General features: G+C 33.0%; 2 protein-coding genes across 2 annotated transcripts; one reads left to right on the top strand and one right to left on the bottom strand.

The window, feature by feature from the left end:
- Window positions 1-507: 507 nt before the first annotated feature.
- Window positions 508-4338, top strand: LOC7486480 (uncharacterized). The gene is made up of 4 exons (XM_002322844.4): window positions 508-861; window positions 1546-1657; window positions 3380-3439; window positions 3802-4338. The coding sequence occupies exons 1-4, from the start codon at window positions 737-739 to the stop codon at window positions 3889-3891; spliced, it is 387 nt and encodes a 128-aa protein (XP_002322880.1). The 5' UTR covers window positions 508-736; the 3' UTR covers window positions 3892-4338.
- A 5161-nt stretch (window positions 4339-9499) lies between these two features.
- On the bottom strand, window positions 9500-13192 carry LOC7486481 (CASP-like protein 5A1). Its single transcript, XM_002323431.4, has 3 exons — window positions 12584-13192; window positions 12300-12432; window positions 9500-9919 (listed from the first exon to the last, which is right to left on the bottom strand). Exons 1-3 carry the CDS (start codon window positions 12799-12801, stop codon window positions 9728-9730), a joined length of 543 nt encoding a protein of 180 aa, XP_002323467.1. The 5' UTR covers window positions 12802-13192; the 3' UTR covers window positions 9500-9727.
- Between the last annotated feature and the right edge of the window lie 4907 nt (window positions 13193-18099).

The following is an 18099-nucleotide window of genomic DNA, read 5'->3' on the forward strand; positions in this document are numbered from 1 at the left end:
CTTGGATAGATGAATTTCATGTGAAATACGTAAATATAATCTCTTGAATTCTTCTATGATAAACCATTTTATCATCTTGTTCATATAAGTGGATTGTGACAATTCAAACAACCTTTTAGATCAATCTCTATATATTTTTATTTCTAGTATATAGGATGCTCCCTTTTTATCTTTCATGAGGAAAAAATTCTTGAACAACCAAATATTTACTGACTAGAGTAAATAAACGACATTTCTTATCAATAATATGTTATATATATACAACACAAAAAAAAAAATCAATTTCCACTAACCTTATTATAAGTACAAAGTTTATCTATATATTTTTTTATATATAAAATCAAATTGTTTAATTATTTCATAGAAAAATATATCCCAACTCGAAGCAAAATGACAAAAACCTATAGCAAAATGGAAAAATCCATAAAAAAAAAAAAAAAAAGGTTTGTACGAGGATAAACCGATAAAATATTAGGAGTAAAGGGACAAAATTTGACATTAACCCGATTGGAAAATGCGAAGACCGCAAGTAGACGCAACGTGAGAGAATCCCAACCCGCCTAGCTTATGTAAAGTAAGGCCACATTGGCAAGGGAAGGAGGTGAGGTTCTTTTTGTTCTTCGTTCGGTTTTGCTGTTGGAGAGAGACAGAGGGAGGGCAAGCAAAGCAATTTAGAGAGAAGAACAAATACAAACCCCGGTCCTTTTGCAAACTTTGTACTGGGTAGTGACAAAGAATGGGAGGTGAAAGGAAGAGGATATTGGTGGGTCTTATGGTGGCAATGATTTTGGGAATTGCAGTATACTTCAGGCTTTGGACAATTGACTATGCTATCTCCTCTGATGACACTGAGTTGATAAGGTTTCTTTCTTTTGTTTTAATAACCAAAATGCATGCTTTTGTTGTCGGTAGGTATGGTTTTTGAAAGAAAATTAGCGGGTCTTCTTCCATTTCGTAATGTATACAGTGTTTTTGAGAATCCAATGATGTTACCTTACACAAATTGTTTTTCATTCGCAAATAGCTTTCCGTTGGGTTTACAAATTTCAATCCCATTAACGTGATTATGCTATAATTAGAGATTCAGTTAAGTAGATCCATTGTATGATTATGTTATGTTGAGATAAATAATCCTGTTACTAATTATGCTTGTGATTCCACATTGCATTGCATACCCTATTTTATATACAACCTGAGTTAAATAATGACGCAATTGAGATTCGATCTGAACTCAGTCCATATAATGAAAGAGCATCAGGTTCACCAGCCTATAAGCTATATATTACAATGTTTGCTTCTTTTCTAGTGCAGGTTAAACCTAATTTTGTTCAAATCAAAGCCGACATTGATTCTGAAAGCAAGCTGAATAAATTTCTGTATTTGTTTCCCCAGTGGAACAATCAAATGTCTTCGATATTACATCCGTTATATAATGTTGATTGGAGTAATTCTTATGCTTGGCACTTTCCATTTAGCGAAAGCACTTGTTTTACTATCATCCAACTTTTTAACCCCATGGTGTTTCTACACATTGGAAATTTGTAGAAGACAGTTTGATCTTGCCAATAGGGAAGCATTGGATGAATCTGCAGAGTGGAGGATGAAATATGATGAAGAGGTAGAGAGATCTGCCAAGTGTGATAAGCAATTGATAGAGGTGTGCATACATCTCTTTTTCTTAATCTGTTTGTTATTCTTGGTGGTATTGCACACTTCAAGTCTTCAACTCTACTTTGTTGGGAATGCCAGTTTTGCTGCTACAAGGGATATGTATTTTTATATTCTGCCCTACTCAAATAATCCAAGTCTTTCAGTCCTTTTGCACTGATGCTTACCATTTTGCTGCCTTCAACCATGGGAAGGGGAAAAAAAACTTCCAATTTTAATAAATCTTGTAAATGCATTTTGGCACTGCTAAAATGTTAACGATGTTTTCTGATTCTTGAATCTGCTTTCTGCTTGATAGTTGGACTCCTTTTGGTTCAACAACTTTAACTAGACTCATCTTAATCATTCTCACCTTGAATTTAGTCAATTCTTAAGTTTTGAACTGTACCTTCCATTAGATTTTCTGATGTTAAAAGGTCTTATGTTTTGAGTTGGCAAGAACATGTATGTCTTTTAATTGCTAATTTTGCAATGCCATGATTTTTCAATTGGAAATCAAGTCGATAAGATTATATATGAAGACTGAGGAGGCCAATTGATTTGAACAGAAGTGATATATGGAAGATCTAATATACACACAGCACATTTTTATATATATATAATATGAGCTAATATGCAAACAGCATTTAAAAATTTGTGCTCTTGGATGAGCTTTTGTGTAACAGCTGTACATCTGGGTTTGAATGCTATCTTTGAACATTTCTGCACATGAAATGGACAATGCATTTTTCTAACTAGATGATTTAGCCAGTCTAATTATGTAATTACTCCTGTACTTTCTACAAATGTTGGAGTATATCTTAAGAATAACTCTGAGGAAAATATCCTCATTAGAATTTGATTATCTTTGAATGTTATCTATATTTCTGCTGGCAAATGCCTGGTTTCAACATTGCTATGTATGTGGTGTGCATGTCATTAAGAGGAAATGTCCTTTGTAAACCATTGTGTGGATAGGCACCCCAATTGTCAGCTCATAGAATTGTCAATACTAAGGAATTGACTTGCTCAATGACTACTTATTTACTTTTACTTAATGGCTAAGTAGTGACAGAATCTCCCTAGTATCACTAGTCTTTGAACATTTGTCATTTCTACTTTTTGTATCAAAACTCGAGGATCTTATAAATCTTCAGTTTAAACTATCCTTGTTCCAACTTCCAACTTCATTCTTTCTTTCTTCTAGCCTTTGTTTGCAAGTATATTGCTGTTTTCTCTCCATACTATGCCAAAGTTGTTTTCAAATATTTTCACAATAAGATCCCCCCTCCCTGATTTCCCATATTAGTGGAATAAATTCTTATCCATTACCCTATACTCATTATTATCATTATCGACGGTGATTGTCAGTGGTGATCTGCAACTACCAATTGACAACTGTTGGTTTCATGACCACTGCCAGTCACTGTCAACAACCATTAATTAGTTGGCAATGAGCTCTGCTGGTCATAATTGACTACCACTAGTCGGGGGATAGCTATTGGTACTGCTGATTGCTTTTTTAGAAATAAATGTGGAAAGCGTGTTAACAGGCATGTTGCCATTTCTTGAAAATTGGAAAAAATAATGGAGTTTAAACAGTAACAGAACAAACTGGAAGTGATAATTCAAACGGGATCATGATTATTTTGTCAATTTTTCTCTTGAAGTATATAAGATCTAAAATCTCAGCCTGTTGCATCTTAAATGTTTCTTGCATCTTGGGGCACAGATAAAGCAGAAAGTGGAGGATGCTGCAAGTATTAACCAACAATTGGTAATGCTACAGAAGGTGACTCTCAAACATCAAACATCTTGCTGCTTAGTGTCTTATATTTTCGATTGTTTCTTCTGATATTCATATTTTTCTGGTTGAAATATTATTTTATACGTTTTCTGGAATTTCTCTTTCAATAATAAAGGAACTCCAGAAGTAAAAGTAGCTTGGTCGTGGTTTTTGCCTGACATAGTTTTGCTTGAATATAAAATGTAATGTAACTAAAAAGCCACCATGTTCTGAATTTTTATTCTGTTTCTGGATTAGTGACCCTAATGATTAAGGAAGACCTTGAAATTCAATTGTTTTTTGCTATCAGTTGGAGTTCATTTGGAGTTTGTATTTGTGTTTTTTCTGACACTTTCTCACATTACCAGGAAAACATGGCCCTGGTTGGAAGGATGGAAGTCTTAAAAAGAGAGCTGGAGGCTACAAAGTTAAAGTGTCGCTCAAAAATAGACAGGTGACTTGACCTGAATCCCGACTTGCCATCATATGTAAAGTAAGTGCCTCTAATTTGTTTAAAGAAGAACTCAAATCCTGTGAGACTGCAGTTTCTGACGAGTCCAACAAAGGGAAAAGGATATTTTGAATGCGTTTCAGTGTTTCTACCCATAACCATGTACATTGCATACAAGATATCCGCTTTGTAGTTAAGAGAATGTTGAAGGAATTGTGCTAGTCAGAATATATTTCATGTTTTTCTCCTGGCCCATTTTATAGACTTCACGAAGGGAAACAGGGATTTATTAGCTTTTGCTGCTCCATTCTCAATAATGTAAATTTACTCGTGGAAGAAATCCACATCTGTAGATTTTCTTGGGTCCAGAGGGAGCTTTTTTTTCCTAGGAAGAATTGGTCTTGCATGTTACAAGTGCTTCATATTGGAATATTCTTGTTCTCCTTGTGTTCAACCATTGGCAATTTGGCTTTGTTAGAAGTCATGAAGGCATAAGATGAATTTCTTGATGGACTGTCCTGGCCATAGAGTGATGAGAGAGACTGAGACAATGGCTGCTTTGTGTTTAGGTTGTAATAAGGTCGAGTTGATAGCATCATGGCTAACAAAACATGGTCTGTTTACATCTGATCGACTTCAAGCTGAACTTGATGTTAATGCTGAGCTGGGAAACGAAAAGAAAAGAAAAGAAAATTTTAAAGGGTAGAAATTTTAGCATGGTCAGCTATTTTTCTGGAAAATGCTCGAACTTCGCTAAATATTATTTTAACAATAACTTCAGTTTTCAACATAATTTTCAATTAAATACATTACATCTTAACACTCTCTAATCTCTAAAAAAAAATTAAATTGAATCCGAAAGCCTTCCCAAGGCCTTTATTTTTTTTATATTAAGATTGATTTTTTTAAGGTCACAATATTGTCTTTCAATTTTTCTCTCTTCTCGCCCTTTTCCGGCAACATATTGCCACCCTCTCAACATCAACAGATTGAATTGTGAATAAAAAGTTAAAGTTTAGGATCAAAAAGTAAAATCTCTAAAGCAATGGGGACCAATTATGCTAAAATTAAAATTTTAGGGACCAAATTAAAGTTTTATGTGCTTTTTTTAACAATGAAAATGAAAAACAAAAAAAAAAAGCTTTATTTTTAAATTTTTAAAAAAAACCATCCAGTTTTTAAGTACTAAAAACTAAAATCAAAAGTCAATTGCAATTTCTAGCCTCTTTAATACCATGTGAAGGTTTTTATTTAATCTATAATAAAGACAAAAACATATATGTCTAGGAGATCAAATTTACTAGTGGGGTTGTGTTTAAAATTTTTCTTAGATATGATGGGGGATATAAAAGCATTTTTCAAGTTTCAACACTACACAAAGAATTATTTATGTTTGAGAGATTAGATTTACCATTAGGTTGATAGGTCAGGGTTAAGGTTGTTAAAAATATTATTTTGACACGATATGAAAAATACAATGTAAACTGAGATAATAAAATCGCAAGTAAATTATTATATATTAACAATTTCAGCCAAGAAATTAAATTACATTAAAATCTGATAAAGAGAGTCAAGACCATTATAATCAATGAGTGATCTAAATAAAATAAAAAAAATAAATAGTATGAATCAAGAAATTAACGACAAAGAGAAATAAAATCTCTCAGAACAAAACTTTTCAATAAAAGGAAAATTACTGAATGGTAGGAAGTACACAAAAACATGGTGACAATTTGGTTGTTTACAATGAACCTCTTTTGGGTTGCCACCTAATTAGCATAAACTAGTAATTAACTAACATAAATTCAATAATAAAATAAACCCTTAAAAAATGTCTAATGCGCTAGAAAAAAACCAAATTAAAAATAATTATTCAACATTAAATAAATAAATAAAATAGCATAATAAAACAAAATCTTAATGCTAAAATTCTTTCATATAGTCTAATTTTCACACATTTTTGACATGTTTTAGTCTTGATTTCAAATATATCATTTTCTCTTGTCTGGATGAATTATTAGGTCTACCACCATATATGGTTGGAAATCTTGAGATGTCTGGTTTTCAGCCCAAGTTGAATTGTAGCAAAATTCTACTTGTAGCTCTAAATATGTGTTAAACAGTACACGAAGGTTTAGTTTGTCAAATTTGACAAGATTTATCTAGTAACTTTGACCCTATAAAATAATATGTTTCTAAATTTTATTTGACCTGAAAATTTACCACAATATAGTTTCATGTGTCTAGTATTTCCCTGAAAAATTGATCCGATGTACAGTTTGGGAGATATACTCGATCTCGCAAAACTAGTCAGTAGATATTTTAAGACCAAATTTGAACTTGACTTAGTTGATATCATAAATTTAGTAAACTTATAAAATCAGACAAAGTTTATCTATTTTACTGATTTTGCATGAGTCAAGTCTAATTTTTACTGGTTTTTAGTTTTTAGTCCAATTTTATATATTAGATACATGTTGACTTGTAAAATTGTATGATTTTAGTAGTCAACTTACGATTTTGACAACAATGGCTTGGGTGTTTCAAGTTTTACCAATGAAGCTCTGTATATCAAATATCGTTTGCTTGACCTGTAATATGCTATACAAAAGATGTGTTGCATTCAACCAAACAAGACTTTTTTTTTGTCTTGAAAATCTTAAAATCCATGGGATGTTTCGCTGGAGACGAGGGAGATGGTGAATACGAGGTGGTTGTAGTGGCTAGATAGTGATGGTCGGCGATAGAGAGAAAAAAGGGAGAAGAGGTGGCGCGGCTAGGGTATTAGACAGAGGGGTTTCAAGTTTTTCTTTAATGATAATGTTGTAATTTTATCATTTTAACGCTGCAGTGACTCTTTAGACATTAATTTTGTGGGTTTCTTTTTCTTTCTTTTTTTATCCTGTTCGAGTCCATGGATTTATCATCAGCCGACCAGGAAAAAGAGATGATACTTTGCACAAGGCCTTGTTTGGCTACAGCTCCGGCATGATGCATGGATCAACAAAGTAGTTACACTCCTCTTTGGAAAATTTTAGTTACTTCGAAATTATGAAAATCCCAATTAACGGATATGTTAGTACTTTGGAAGACGCTGCAAATGTTCGTAAATACGTACGCTGGACTTTGAAAAGGACGTCTAAGCTGGGAAATGAAATCTCTCTCATGGGAGCAAGGGGAGGAGAGTCTTTTGTGTTTATATTGTGCATTACAGAACTCTACAGGAATACAGTTAATGCACACAGTGATAGATTTTGAGTTATTGAATAAATACAAAGGCACCAAACTCAATCTATAGTATACAGTTATGAAGGTGAAGGACTTCTATCTTTAGCTCATTGCTTCCTACCCTTTCGCCATGGCTAAGCTTGCCTCCGATAGGGAACCTCTGCTGTCTGTATCGGGCATTCCAAGAATAAAAATCCCTTGACTTTGCATGTACTCGTCTCTTTCTTTAGCATTCTCATACAAAAGGAAGAGTTATGAGCCCAAATCAAAGATATTGTTTTTAAACTAGAATATGATATTATATGTTTCTAAGAACGGAACTAGCCCAAGAATTATCAGGTTCAAGGAAAAAACTTCGATGTTTGGAGGCTGCCCGAGCCAGAAGCTAAGGGTGAAGCACGATTAATTGTTAGGAGAAACAAAACTTTGCTGCTTAGAATTTGTCTGTTCCTTGTTTCATCATGTTTCCTCGAAATCCCATTTAAGATTCACATGAAATTGTAACTGATGATTGAATAGATTAGCAACTTCAACATGGAACCCACATTAAATTAACGACAAATCTACCTTACCGGGATAATTCTTGTTTGTTTCTTAAATATCATACATGTAGCAGAAATTATATAAAAAAAAAAATTATTTGGAAGTTTCTATGATCATTTTAGATAGATTTAGAGTTGTTTCGAGATTTATTACTTGAAAATTTTATCTTTTTCAGCTTTAAATAATTCTTTAAAAGCTCATTTATTGCAAATCACAAGCCATCTAATTATCTGGTCTCCAACGGTAACCGCTATCCTTAGAGTGCTAGCTCTAATTCTGTGTTTTTGTAGTTTTTTTATCTAACAGACAACAACTATAAAAAATAAGAGGCATAACTTACTATTTATAGAAAAATCTAAAAACCCCTATAAATTGGTAAAATATCAATTTACCCCCTGAATAATATTCATATATTAATTAAGGATAATTTTGAAAATTAATTCAATCAAGTCCTTACTTGATTTTTCTAAGTCTAGAAATATAATCTTTGTATTAATTATATTCTAGTCATTAATTTCTAAAATATATTTTAATCAAGTCATACTTAATTAAATCATCTCAATTTAATTTCTGATTAATAATTCTTAATATATGTGACCCATTAGGTTCCTAATATGTTGGTCCAAATATAAATTATAATTTTAATTAAATAGAATTAAATAAATTAAACAATTTAATTTATTATCAATTAAATAATTAATTAATTTATATTTGAAGATCAGGTATATCGTCTAGCAACGTGTCATGATCCCCCAAATATTAGAAAAATTATTAGTGGTTTGACTTAACATTTCAGTGACTGAATTCTCAGTGTGATTAATATCATTTCATCAATAATGTTCTGATTTTACATTAAAGCATGTAGTATGTCTGTCATGTAATATGTCTGACCATTTTCAAATCTCATTCCATCTTGGCCAATGATTTCTCAATCAATACTATTTAAGAACAGATGAAACATTTTTCTTAATTCACCTAGGGTGATGAATCATCTCCTAGTCACTCAAATACCTTTAAATAATTCATGTTATACCCAATGTCTGCCCTTTCGTTACCTCGATTAAAATAACATGTAATTGGATCAAAGCATAACATTTTCTATATAAGATGACTTATTGATCTCAGGTCTAAGGATCATTTACACAACCGTCACATTAGCCTTACCATAGATATAGATGATCTCTCCATATGGAATTCTCGTGCGAGTCAGTTTAGTGTACATGTCTTATGACTAGCACCTACATATTAATTCTATATATCTCTTATATCTCAGTTTATGAGAACAACTGTTTCCTTTCATAAAAGAAATAACATAATATGTATTAGTCTTTACGACTCTAATAAATGTTCAGCATTTAAAAGAGCATCGACTAAAAACATTTTAGGAACAATACTTTGATACACTGAGAATCTCATAATTATAACAACTTTATAATTTTCTTTGCAAAATATTTTTATCCTATGGACTTTATCTTTACTCTAAATTCATTAATCTAATATTATATCAATATTAAAGATAAATTATACCTTTATTAATAATAAATATATATTTACATGAATATAATATTATCAAGTATAACCAACGGATTAACTATAGATCATATTAAACTAACAATTCTAACATAGCATCAATTGCCATCAACCTCTCTTTGACATGCTGATTGATCACACAAAAACATTTGGGTTTTGTCTAACTAAATGACCTGAACTTCTGGTTTCGTCATCCGAGAAACTAAAACAAGCATTTGTGTTGTTTAAAGAACTATTCAGATGAGTGAGGATTATGTAAGTTATTTCTGAATTTCTGAGAGACAGTACAACGGTAATCACATACTCAAGCTGTGTTGTAAAACTTGCAAGATAGAATTCTTGAATATTGTCAGAAATTTCCAGCTAATATATTTCTTACAATATAAGAATTATGTTGTAATGTTTGAAAAATTGAAACCACCTCGAGCAGCTATAGGAAAATTTATCCATGTACAAGTTGGAATCAAAATCTCTGGAGCATCATACAAGAAAAAGAGCGCAACAGAAGAACTCTGTTACTCTAGACTCTACTTACAAATTTCTTATTGGGAAGCCAGGGACCAGAAGTTCAAGAGAAAGGACGGCATCATGGCAAAACAGCTGATATAAGCCATAGCAGTAGCAGTTTGAAATCTAGCACAGTGGTTCTCAGAACATTTATCAAGATCATTGTCAATGAGAACTGTGATGCCAGCAGATGCACATGCAGCAGCAAACGTAAGGGTGGATATGATCTGCACTCGAAGGAAACCCATTTTCATGAAGTGAGTGGCAGATGGATGTGAAGCAAGCACTTGTAAGCAAACTAGATGCAAGTAACTAAATTTTCAATCCTGAGAAGAGATGATGCATTGATGATCCGGAAAGCAAAATCAATATTGATTAAATCATCTCAGTTCATATTCAAACAAGGTACACAATTTACAAAAGTTCAGAGTAGAAACAATTAGGAAAATAACTTTACCATTCCTTATATTTCGATCTGATTCTTAAATAAGTTACTGAACTTCCCATTTCAGTTTTAATTCCTCCAATTGTACCCTTCTCTTCTACAGATCCTGTCACATCTTTTAGACAGAAATTCTTCTTTGGCCTTTCCCCTTATTTCTCTTCAATATCATAATTTATATTTTTATTATTCCATCATCAACATATTGATCATCAATGACACTATTGATTCACACAAACACATGTGAATATTATCAAGACATGCATCGAAAGACTTGTTTGAATTAGAGACTACCACTGATGCTGTTTAGCCAAAACAAAACAGATGACTGAAGCGCTCAGGGAGAAATTTAAAAAGAGGAGTCAGAGGTGATACCAGATCACCACCTCTAATACAACGATTGTAGGAATCATAAGGGCTTCCGTTTCTTAATATAAATAAAATATAGAACACTTTGAGGAGTATTCAAACCATTGTTGTTACAAAAAGCACTGTCTCGACACTCCACATCCCAAAGACCACTACACTAAATGAATTAAATCTCAAACCTCAAGCAATCCGCAGGCATCTTTGATTGTTTCTTGTGAAGAGAAAATCCAAATATATATATATATATATATATATATATATATATATATATATATATCAAGAAAACACTTGGATCTCAGATGCTAGAATTTTGTGTGGTGGAGAGTGATTATGGTATTTGGTAGACTCACATGTTGGTTGCTTGGAAAGATGTGTTCTGTGAACCAAGATTGTTGGCTGTGTATATTAAGGAGGATGGGAGAGGCATTTTCATCAACAAAAAGAACAGTTTCATTAAGCTTAACAAAACACAAACATAAACAGCCCTTTGTAGATATAGATATATATGTGAGAACTCCACAAGTAAAATCCAAAGTTCAGATGATAACAGTATGCACCTCAAACATCTTTCCCCAAAATGATCTAGCTAGGGGGTCCTTTCCTTACAATAGAAAAAACAAGACTATTATCTCTCTCAAGTCTCAAGAAATCATAAACAGTCAAAAGGTCACACAAGATTGACTATGAACTGCAAATAAGTCTCGTAGAATGAGCCTGCCAATTTATGCTCAGAGTTTCAAGAGTAAGTGTGACTGATGAGAACAATTAAGCAATAATTATAGTCGAGAATCACACAAGATTGACTATGACTAACTACTTCTTTTCTTCCCTTTGCTTGAAATACAACTCGACTTCGATGAATCAATTAAGCAATAATTATAGTCGAAGGAATTTCATGCCTTGGTAATCATAAGATATGATCAAAACATACATAATTTGGATTGTATGAAATCACTGTGCCAAGGTTAAGCCATCATTCAGTCGGAGGAAATTATACACATAGCTTAACTAAGAACCGATAGATATATAGAGGCTTGAGATTAGTATTATATCCGGTTAAACAAAATAGCTGTTGGAAACCAAACCAACATTAAACTGGTTTATCCTAGACATGTCACCATATCAAGACACAACCCCAGATGCTCATTTAAAATGTGGTCATCTCATCATCAACTTCAGAGTAATCCCACAATGATCATCCATTAGCATCAATCACAAGATGTAATTTATTAGTTTATTCGTAATCAATTAAGCAATAATTATAGTCGAGAATCACACAAGATTGACTATGACTAACTACTTCTTTTCTTCCCTTTGCTTGAAATACAACTTGACTTCGATGAATCAATTAAGCAATAATTATAGTCGAAGGAATTTCATGCCTTGGTAATCATAAGATATGATCAAAACATACATAATTTGGATTGTATGAAATCACTGTGCCAAGGTTAAGCCATCATTCAGTCGGAGGAAATTATACACATAGCTTAACTAAGAACCGATAGATATACAGAGGCTTGAGATTAGTATTATATCCGGTTAAACAAAATAGCTGTTGGAAACCAAACCAACATTAAACTGGTTTATCCTAGAAACGTCACCATATCAAGACACAACCCCAGATGCTCATTTAAAATGTGGTCATCTCATCATCAACTTCAGAGTAATCCCACAATGATCATCCATTAGCATCAATCACAAGACGTAATTTATTAGTTTATTCACATAACATACATAAAGAGGTAATGCAAACTCATATTGTGCTGTTTAATTCATAAGGAAAAATCTTATCTTACCCCATCTCCAATGGTAAACAGACGAAAAATGATTTGTTTTCGCAAGCTCCGTCTCACCAAAAGGGCATAAATATCAACAATAGCCATGGACAGACTCCATAGGATTTGCACACAGACAGCACCAACAAGGTAACTGATGCAGCAAAATATTCATGTCAAATTAACTCTACATTTCGCTTATTTCAAGCAATTTCACTCAATTTTAGATGTAGGAAATCAATTCTGCCCGTTATTCTATAAAAACTGAAGAAAAGAATAAAAGGGTACTTTTCAAAAAAGATTACCGAAAGGCAGTGACAGAACGGAAATCAGAGGTGGTGGCCATGACACAGATAGAAACAAGACCAAACACGAACTGGGTTAGTCTCAGAGAGAGGCTACCACGGGTTCCAGGCATACCTTGAACGTCCTTCATTCTCACTCTGATCAACGCATTCTGTGGGCCATCTGTCAATGGTGGGGCCTCCACTGGATGCACCGTTGGCCTGCTCACACTACTCATCTTATTTTTTTTACAAATAATTACTCGATCATTTCTTTATATACACCATAACTTTTTTTAGGAAAAAAAAAAAAAAAACGAAATTGGGTTCAATTGTTTGTTGAAAGAAGATTTTAATCTCTTGTGTTTTCGAAAAAACAAAAAGATATTTTGATTGAGAAGGGAAAGAGAGTGGGAGTGATGAGTTTTTGGGAGTTTTCTTTTCTTTTGATGGGGAGGAGACTGGAAAGAGTTGATTTGCCTGTCGATTGCCCGTTCTCAAGCCAATGTCCAGCTGCTGTTTTGAGGTTACCTTTGCATCTGGACCGTTAATGATAATGATAATAAGATTACGTGGACTGACTTTGACGGTGAATCGTCGAGGCGAGCCAAGTGCTGGAAGGGAGACGACAGGATGACCTTTTCTGTTACATTAAGAAAAACAACAAAAACTTGCACTCACCGTTATTACTCATTACTTGTCGAATGGTTCATGCCTTCACATGGGTTGGCTTGGCTTGGCTTGGCTAAAAACTCTTTTTTTCTTCTTTTTTCTTTTTTCTTTTTTCTTTTTTCTTGGCAAAAATGACCTTCTTAAGGTTATTTTGAATCAAAATATGAATAATTCGCTGCCAAAACAACTAAAATACCTACAAAATAATTTTGTTATGGAATCTGGGGACTATATGAAGTCTCAGTTAGTTTAGATTATAGATTGAAGCCTTATTAAATTGTTTTTTAATTGTTGTACACGTGTTGCGTCGTGATAATGATTCTTCTGGAATTCGTGGTATGTTAGGGAAAATAAACAGGATAAGAAATTTTTATCATTTATCAGTGGAAAAAGAGAATAGGAGTCGTCACCTAGTATTTTGGTCACTACGAACCCTAATTGGTCTTAGAGATCGGGCACGAGGATTGGTTGCGTAAAGGGAATATATTAGCACCCATAATACACCTTATCTAAGTTAAGCTGCATTGTTTAATTGTCTAATATAAACAAAGGTATCGTCGTGTTTTCTAATTGTTAGTCTATTTAAGTTTTAAGAAAAAAATTTCTCAGTAAGGAGACCCTTATCTTATTAGATAAAAACCTAATTATTCTAATGTCAAATAAAAAAAGAACTACCTTTTATTTAATATCGGGAATACATCTTACATATAAGTTCGTAATCCCAGAAACTAAAAGAAAACAAAAATATTTTTTTGGTATTTTTGAAATATGTGTCTAGTTCTCATGACTTTAATAAACTGATTATTAAAGCTCAAAATGCATGTTAATACATACGTTTTTTTTTTAATTTTTTTGTATGAAAATACAATATGAATTTTTTATATTTTTAAGAGACTTAGCTGAATGCATGAAAACAAGACTTTTTTTTTGTTGTTTTTCTATATTATTTTTTTTGCAACATTTCAGAGAAAATCGACTACTTTAATATCATATTTGTATCTTTACAGTGTAAAAATACAAACCAATATTAAGCAAATTTGATATAAAAATACGTGAGAAAAATCACAATTTTTTCCAAGGATTTTTTGGAATTTTTTTGTTTTTTTATTTAATATATAATATAATATTATATATTATTATAATTATATAATAAAATATATATTGGGATGGGCCCGGCCCAATTATATGGGCTGAGACCACCTTGGTTGGGTTGAGGTCGACCCAACAGATCCTTTTTTTTTTCAAGGGGACTAGGCTAGACTAGGCCCAACCATTTTGGTTTAGGCTAGCATTGGTCCGACCCAGGAACAATGGAGAAGAAAGACGAAGAAGAGGAAGGCTGATTTGGTGGTGGCTCACGGTGGTGCTGGTGAGGCGGCGACTAAGAAGAACGGTGTTGGTTCGCAGTGGTACTGCTGCTAATGACAAGAGAAATAGAGAGAGAGGTTGTTTTTCTTCTTTGTTTTTTTTCTTCTGTTATGTTTCATTTTCTTTTCTTTCTTGTTCCTCTTTGTTTTTTTTCTCATCTGTTTTCCCTTGTTTTTCCTTTCTTTTTCTTTCTCTGTTTTCCCCTGTTTTTTTCTTTCTTTCTTTTTTCTCTTTTGTTTCATTCTTGTTTTCCTTTGCTCTCTGTTTTTTCTCCCTTGTTTTTCCTTTCTTTTTCTTTCTTTATTTTCCCCTGTTTTTTTCTTTCTTTTTTTTCTCTTCTGTTTCGTTCTTTTTTTCCTTTGCTCTCTGTTTTTCTTTCTTTCTTTTTTCATCCTTTTGTTCGTTTGTTCATCCCTCCTCACCTCTAGGTGAGGGGGTATTTATAAGGGGCAGGGGGGAGAGAGAGTTATCCTACCCTATCCAGTCGCGCCGAAAGGGTGAGGTGGCTGAGTGGCCACTGAGCAGCTGCCTCATGGCTGCCCATAGGGTTTGTCCCCTCTGTTTTTCATCATGGTGGTAGGTCATGAGAGGGGTGTGGGTTGTGTTAGGTTTTGGATATTTTTTTTAGGGGGCGAAGGGGGGGCGCTGCAAAGGAGGGGAAAAAAACCTTCTTCCCCTGCCTACAGCGTGTCCAAGAAAAGAAGATGGCAAACAGTGCCATCAAAACGCAACCGTTTTGAGATCTTTTTTTTTATAACAGTGAATAAAACGACGTTGTTTTGTACAAACACGTCGTTTCATTTAAAAGAAAATGGTGCCAAAAACTCTTTGTTTCCAAATCAGTTCTCAATTTTCAATTGGTTTAATTAAGTCTTTAATTGAGATTTTGATTTTAACAATCAATTCAATTGCATCCCTGTCAAATTCAAATGTCAACCTGAAGTTTGCCGCCCTTTTCAGTTTGATCATTGGTTTTGAATTTATGCATTTTGACCATCAATTGATCAATAAACTTTTAATTTCTTTAATTTGGCCCCTGATTTGGTCAATTTCAGCTCCTATATTCATACGTCTTTTCCCAGTTTGGTCCTTGATTTTAGATTTCTTCAATCAAGTCCCTAATTGCCCATCAAACTTTAATATTTATGCAATTAAACCCCTGATTTGACACAATTAACTCTTAAAAATTGTAATTCGATCCCTAAACTTTAATTTCTTCCAATTAAAGCCCAAATTAACTTAAAAATTAATTTTTATTGCAATTAAACCCTCCATAAATTCAATTAGACCTTCAACAAAATTTAATTGGGTCCTTAAACATCTAATTTTGAATTTCTCTTCCTAAAATTGAATTTTCTTTGCCAACAGGGCCTTTATTAGTCAAAAATATATTATTAAATTTCAAACTTTGTATATTTTAATCTCCTTAACCAATCTTTGACCATTTTCTGGGCGCCCTGTGTCATTTTCTCACTGATATTTTTTTTATTTTCTTCCGATATTTTTTTGTATTTTTTTTTCTCTTTTTTTGTGTGGGGACCCCTAAAAATGATTAACAACATTTATGATAAAGAAATTTCTAGATTTGAAGAGGAAGAAAATGATCTCTTGTATTGGGGTTTTATAGAGCTATATAGGCATATTCCAAGCAGGGGCAAAGTGATCCATACACTTTCCACTTACAGTTTTGAAATACTTGGATACAATAAACCATTGCAAAAGCTACCACCATCTTGATTACATGGGCTTTGCTTAATTGAAAACAATTATTAAACTAATTTTTAGGGTGACATGTGTCTAAAGGGCATGACTACGTGTATTGGGCCAAAATAAACAAATTGAGGGGAGTATTGGTCCATTAAAGCACCACTTGACCCAAGTTGAGAGCTGTTTAAGTCTAGTTTGGCCCATTTTTAGCAAAACAAAATCTCCACCATAAACCATTCATTAAAACATGTGATAAACCGTTCTAAACTCATGAAATCACTACCATTTTAGCTTTTATTCATTCAAATTGCCTTTGTGACATTATATACCACTGTTTTTGGGAGGGGGGTTCAAAGACTTCTTTGGGAGTTTTCTACCATTAATACTTTATTTTTTCATTTGTTAGAATCTTGTGAGGTTAAATAACCTTTTTCATTTTTTTTTAAGTATGATGAACTTGGCTAGGATTACAACAGGATTCATGGTTACCTTGAGTGAGAAAACCTGAAATTTATTGATGAACTTGACTAGGATTACAACAGGATTCATTTTAATTTTTTCATTCACCAACTCATCTCTCCCTAACAATATCCACCAAGTCTAAGATTTATCTGATAGTAACTGGGTAGCATAGCATACACATAACCTTGCTGGTACAATTATATATAATCAATATATCATTCCACCCTCCACAACCAACACCTGACTATCTCAACATCCTCCTCTCTTGAAAAAGGTTCACAGCCTAACTCTCTCAAACTCTTCACCTAACATACCAATACAACCACATTATCTCTAGGAACTATGTTAGATGATTCTAGCATCCCCGTCATTAGTGCTTGAAAAATTTGAGTCCAATACGCGGGGTTAGGATACACTGGGGTGCTTTTGTAGGCACCTCCAGTGGTGGTCTTCCCAACTGCTCCTCTCTAACTAGTACCTCAAGATGCGGTATCTCGGTCTATACTGATGTTGCACCGTCTCAGAGTCCTATTGACTCCCCCTGCTTAACTTGTATTAGTATGGCAGGTGCATGAGAAGTGGTGTTTGCTAAATGGTCTTCCTTCTGATTTCTTCATGTAACAATATCTTGATCTCTCTACCTTGTTAAAAATGGATCAGTCCTAGTTCTCTGCCTAGTATGCACCATCTTGCATACGTTCATTATTAAACATTCAACAATATATGTGTAAGTCTATTGAATCAAAGCTAGTGCTCTGATACCAACTATAATATTCTCGTATAATTTTATCATTTAATATTTAAATATTAAACCTGCATATATTTCAAGGAATTTTTTTTTACAATATAAATGTCAATTTTGATTCAATAAAAATTTTGGCAGAGTTTTCCCTATAGATTGATATACCAAGATATTGACTTTTTCAATTCTCATTCTCCATGTCAAATTATTCATTCTCAATTCTGATCCAACCATCATGGATCGTGTCCCATATAACTTCATCCATAATTGTCCATTATCTTAACAATTTAATGACACATCTCAAACATAAATTGAAATATAACTAAATATTTGAATCTAATAATATTACACATTATAACATTACATGTCTTAAACTACTATACTACTAGTTCTAATTATATAACCAAAAGATTAGGACATGTCTTTTACAATTTCTAATCGCTACTACTCCGGTCGGGATTGTGATGAACCTGTAATTAAATATTTATATCTTAAAGTTAAATTACAATATTCAATGCGTACCTGTGTTATTAATTTCTACAATTTCCAATAATGTATTTGGCAATCCAATTAATTTCATTACTTC

The sequence above is a fragment of the Populus trichocarpa genome, chromosome 16 (assembly GCF_000002775.5).
Source record: "Populus trichocarpa isolate Nisqually-1 chromosome 16, P.trichocarpa_v4.1, whole genome shotgun sequence".
In the NCBI taxonomy this organism is placed as follows: Eukaryota; Viridiplantae; Streptophyta; class Magnoliopsida; order Malpighiales; family Salicaceae; genus Populus; species Populus trichocarpa.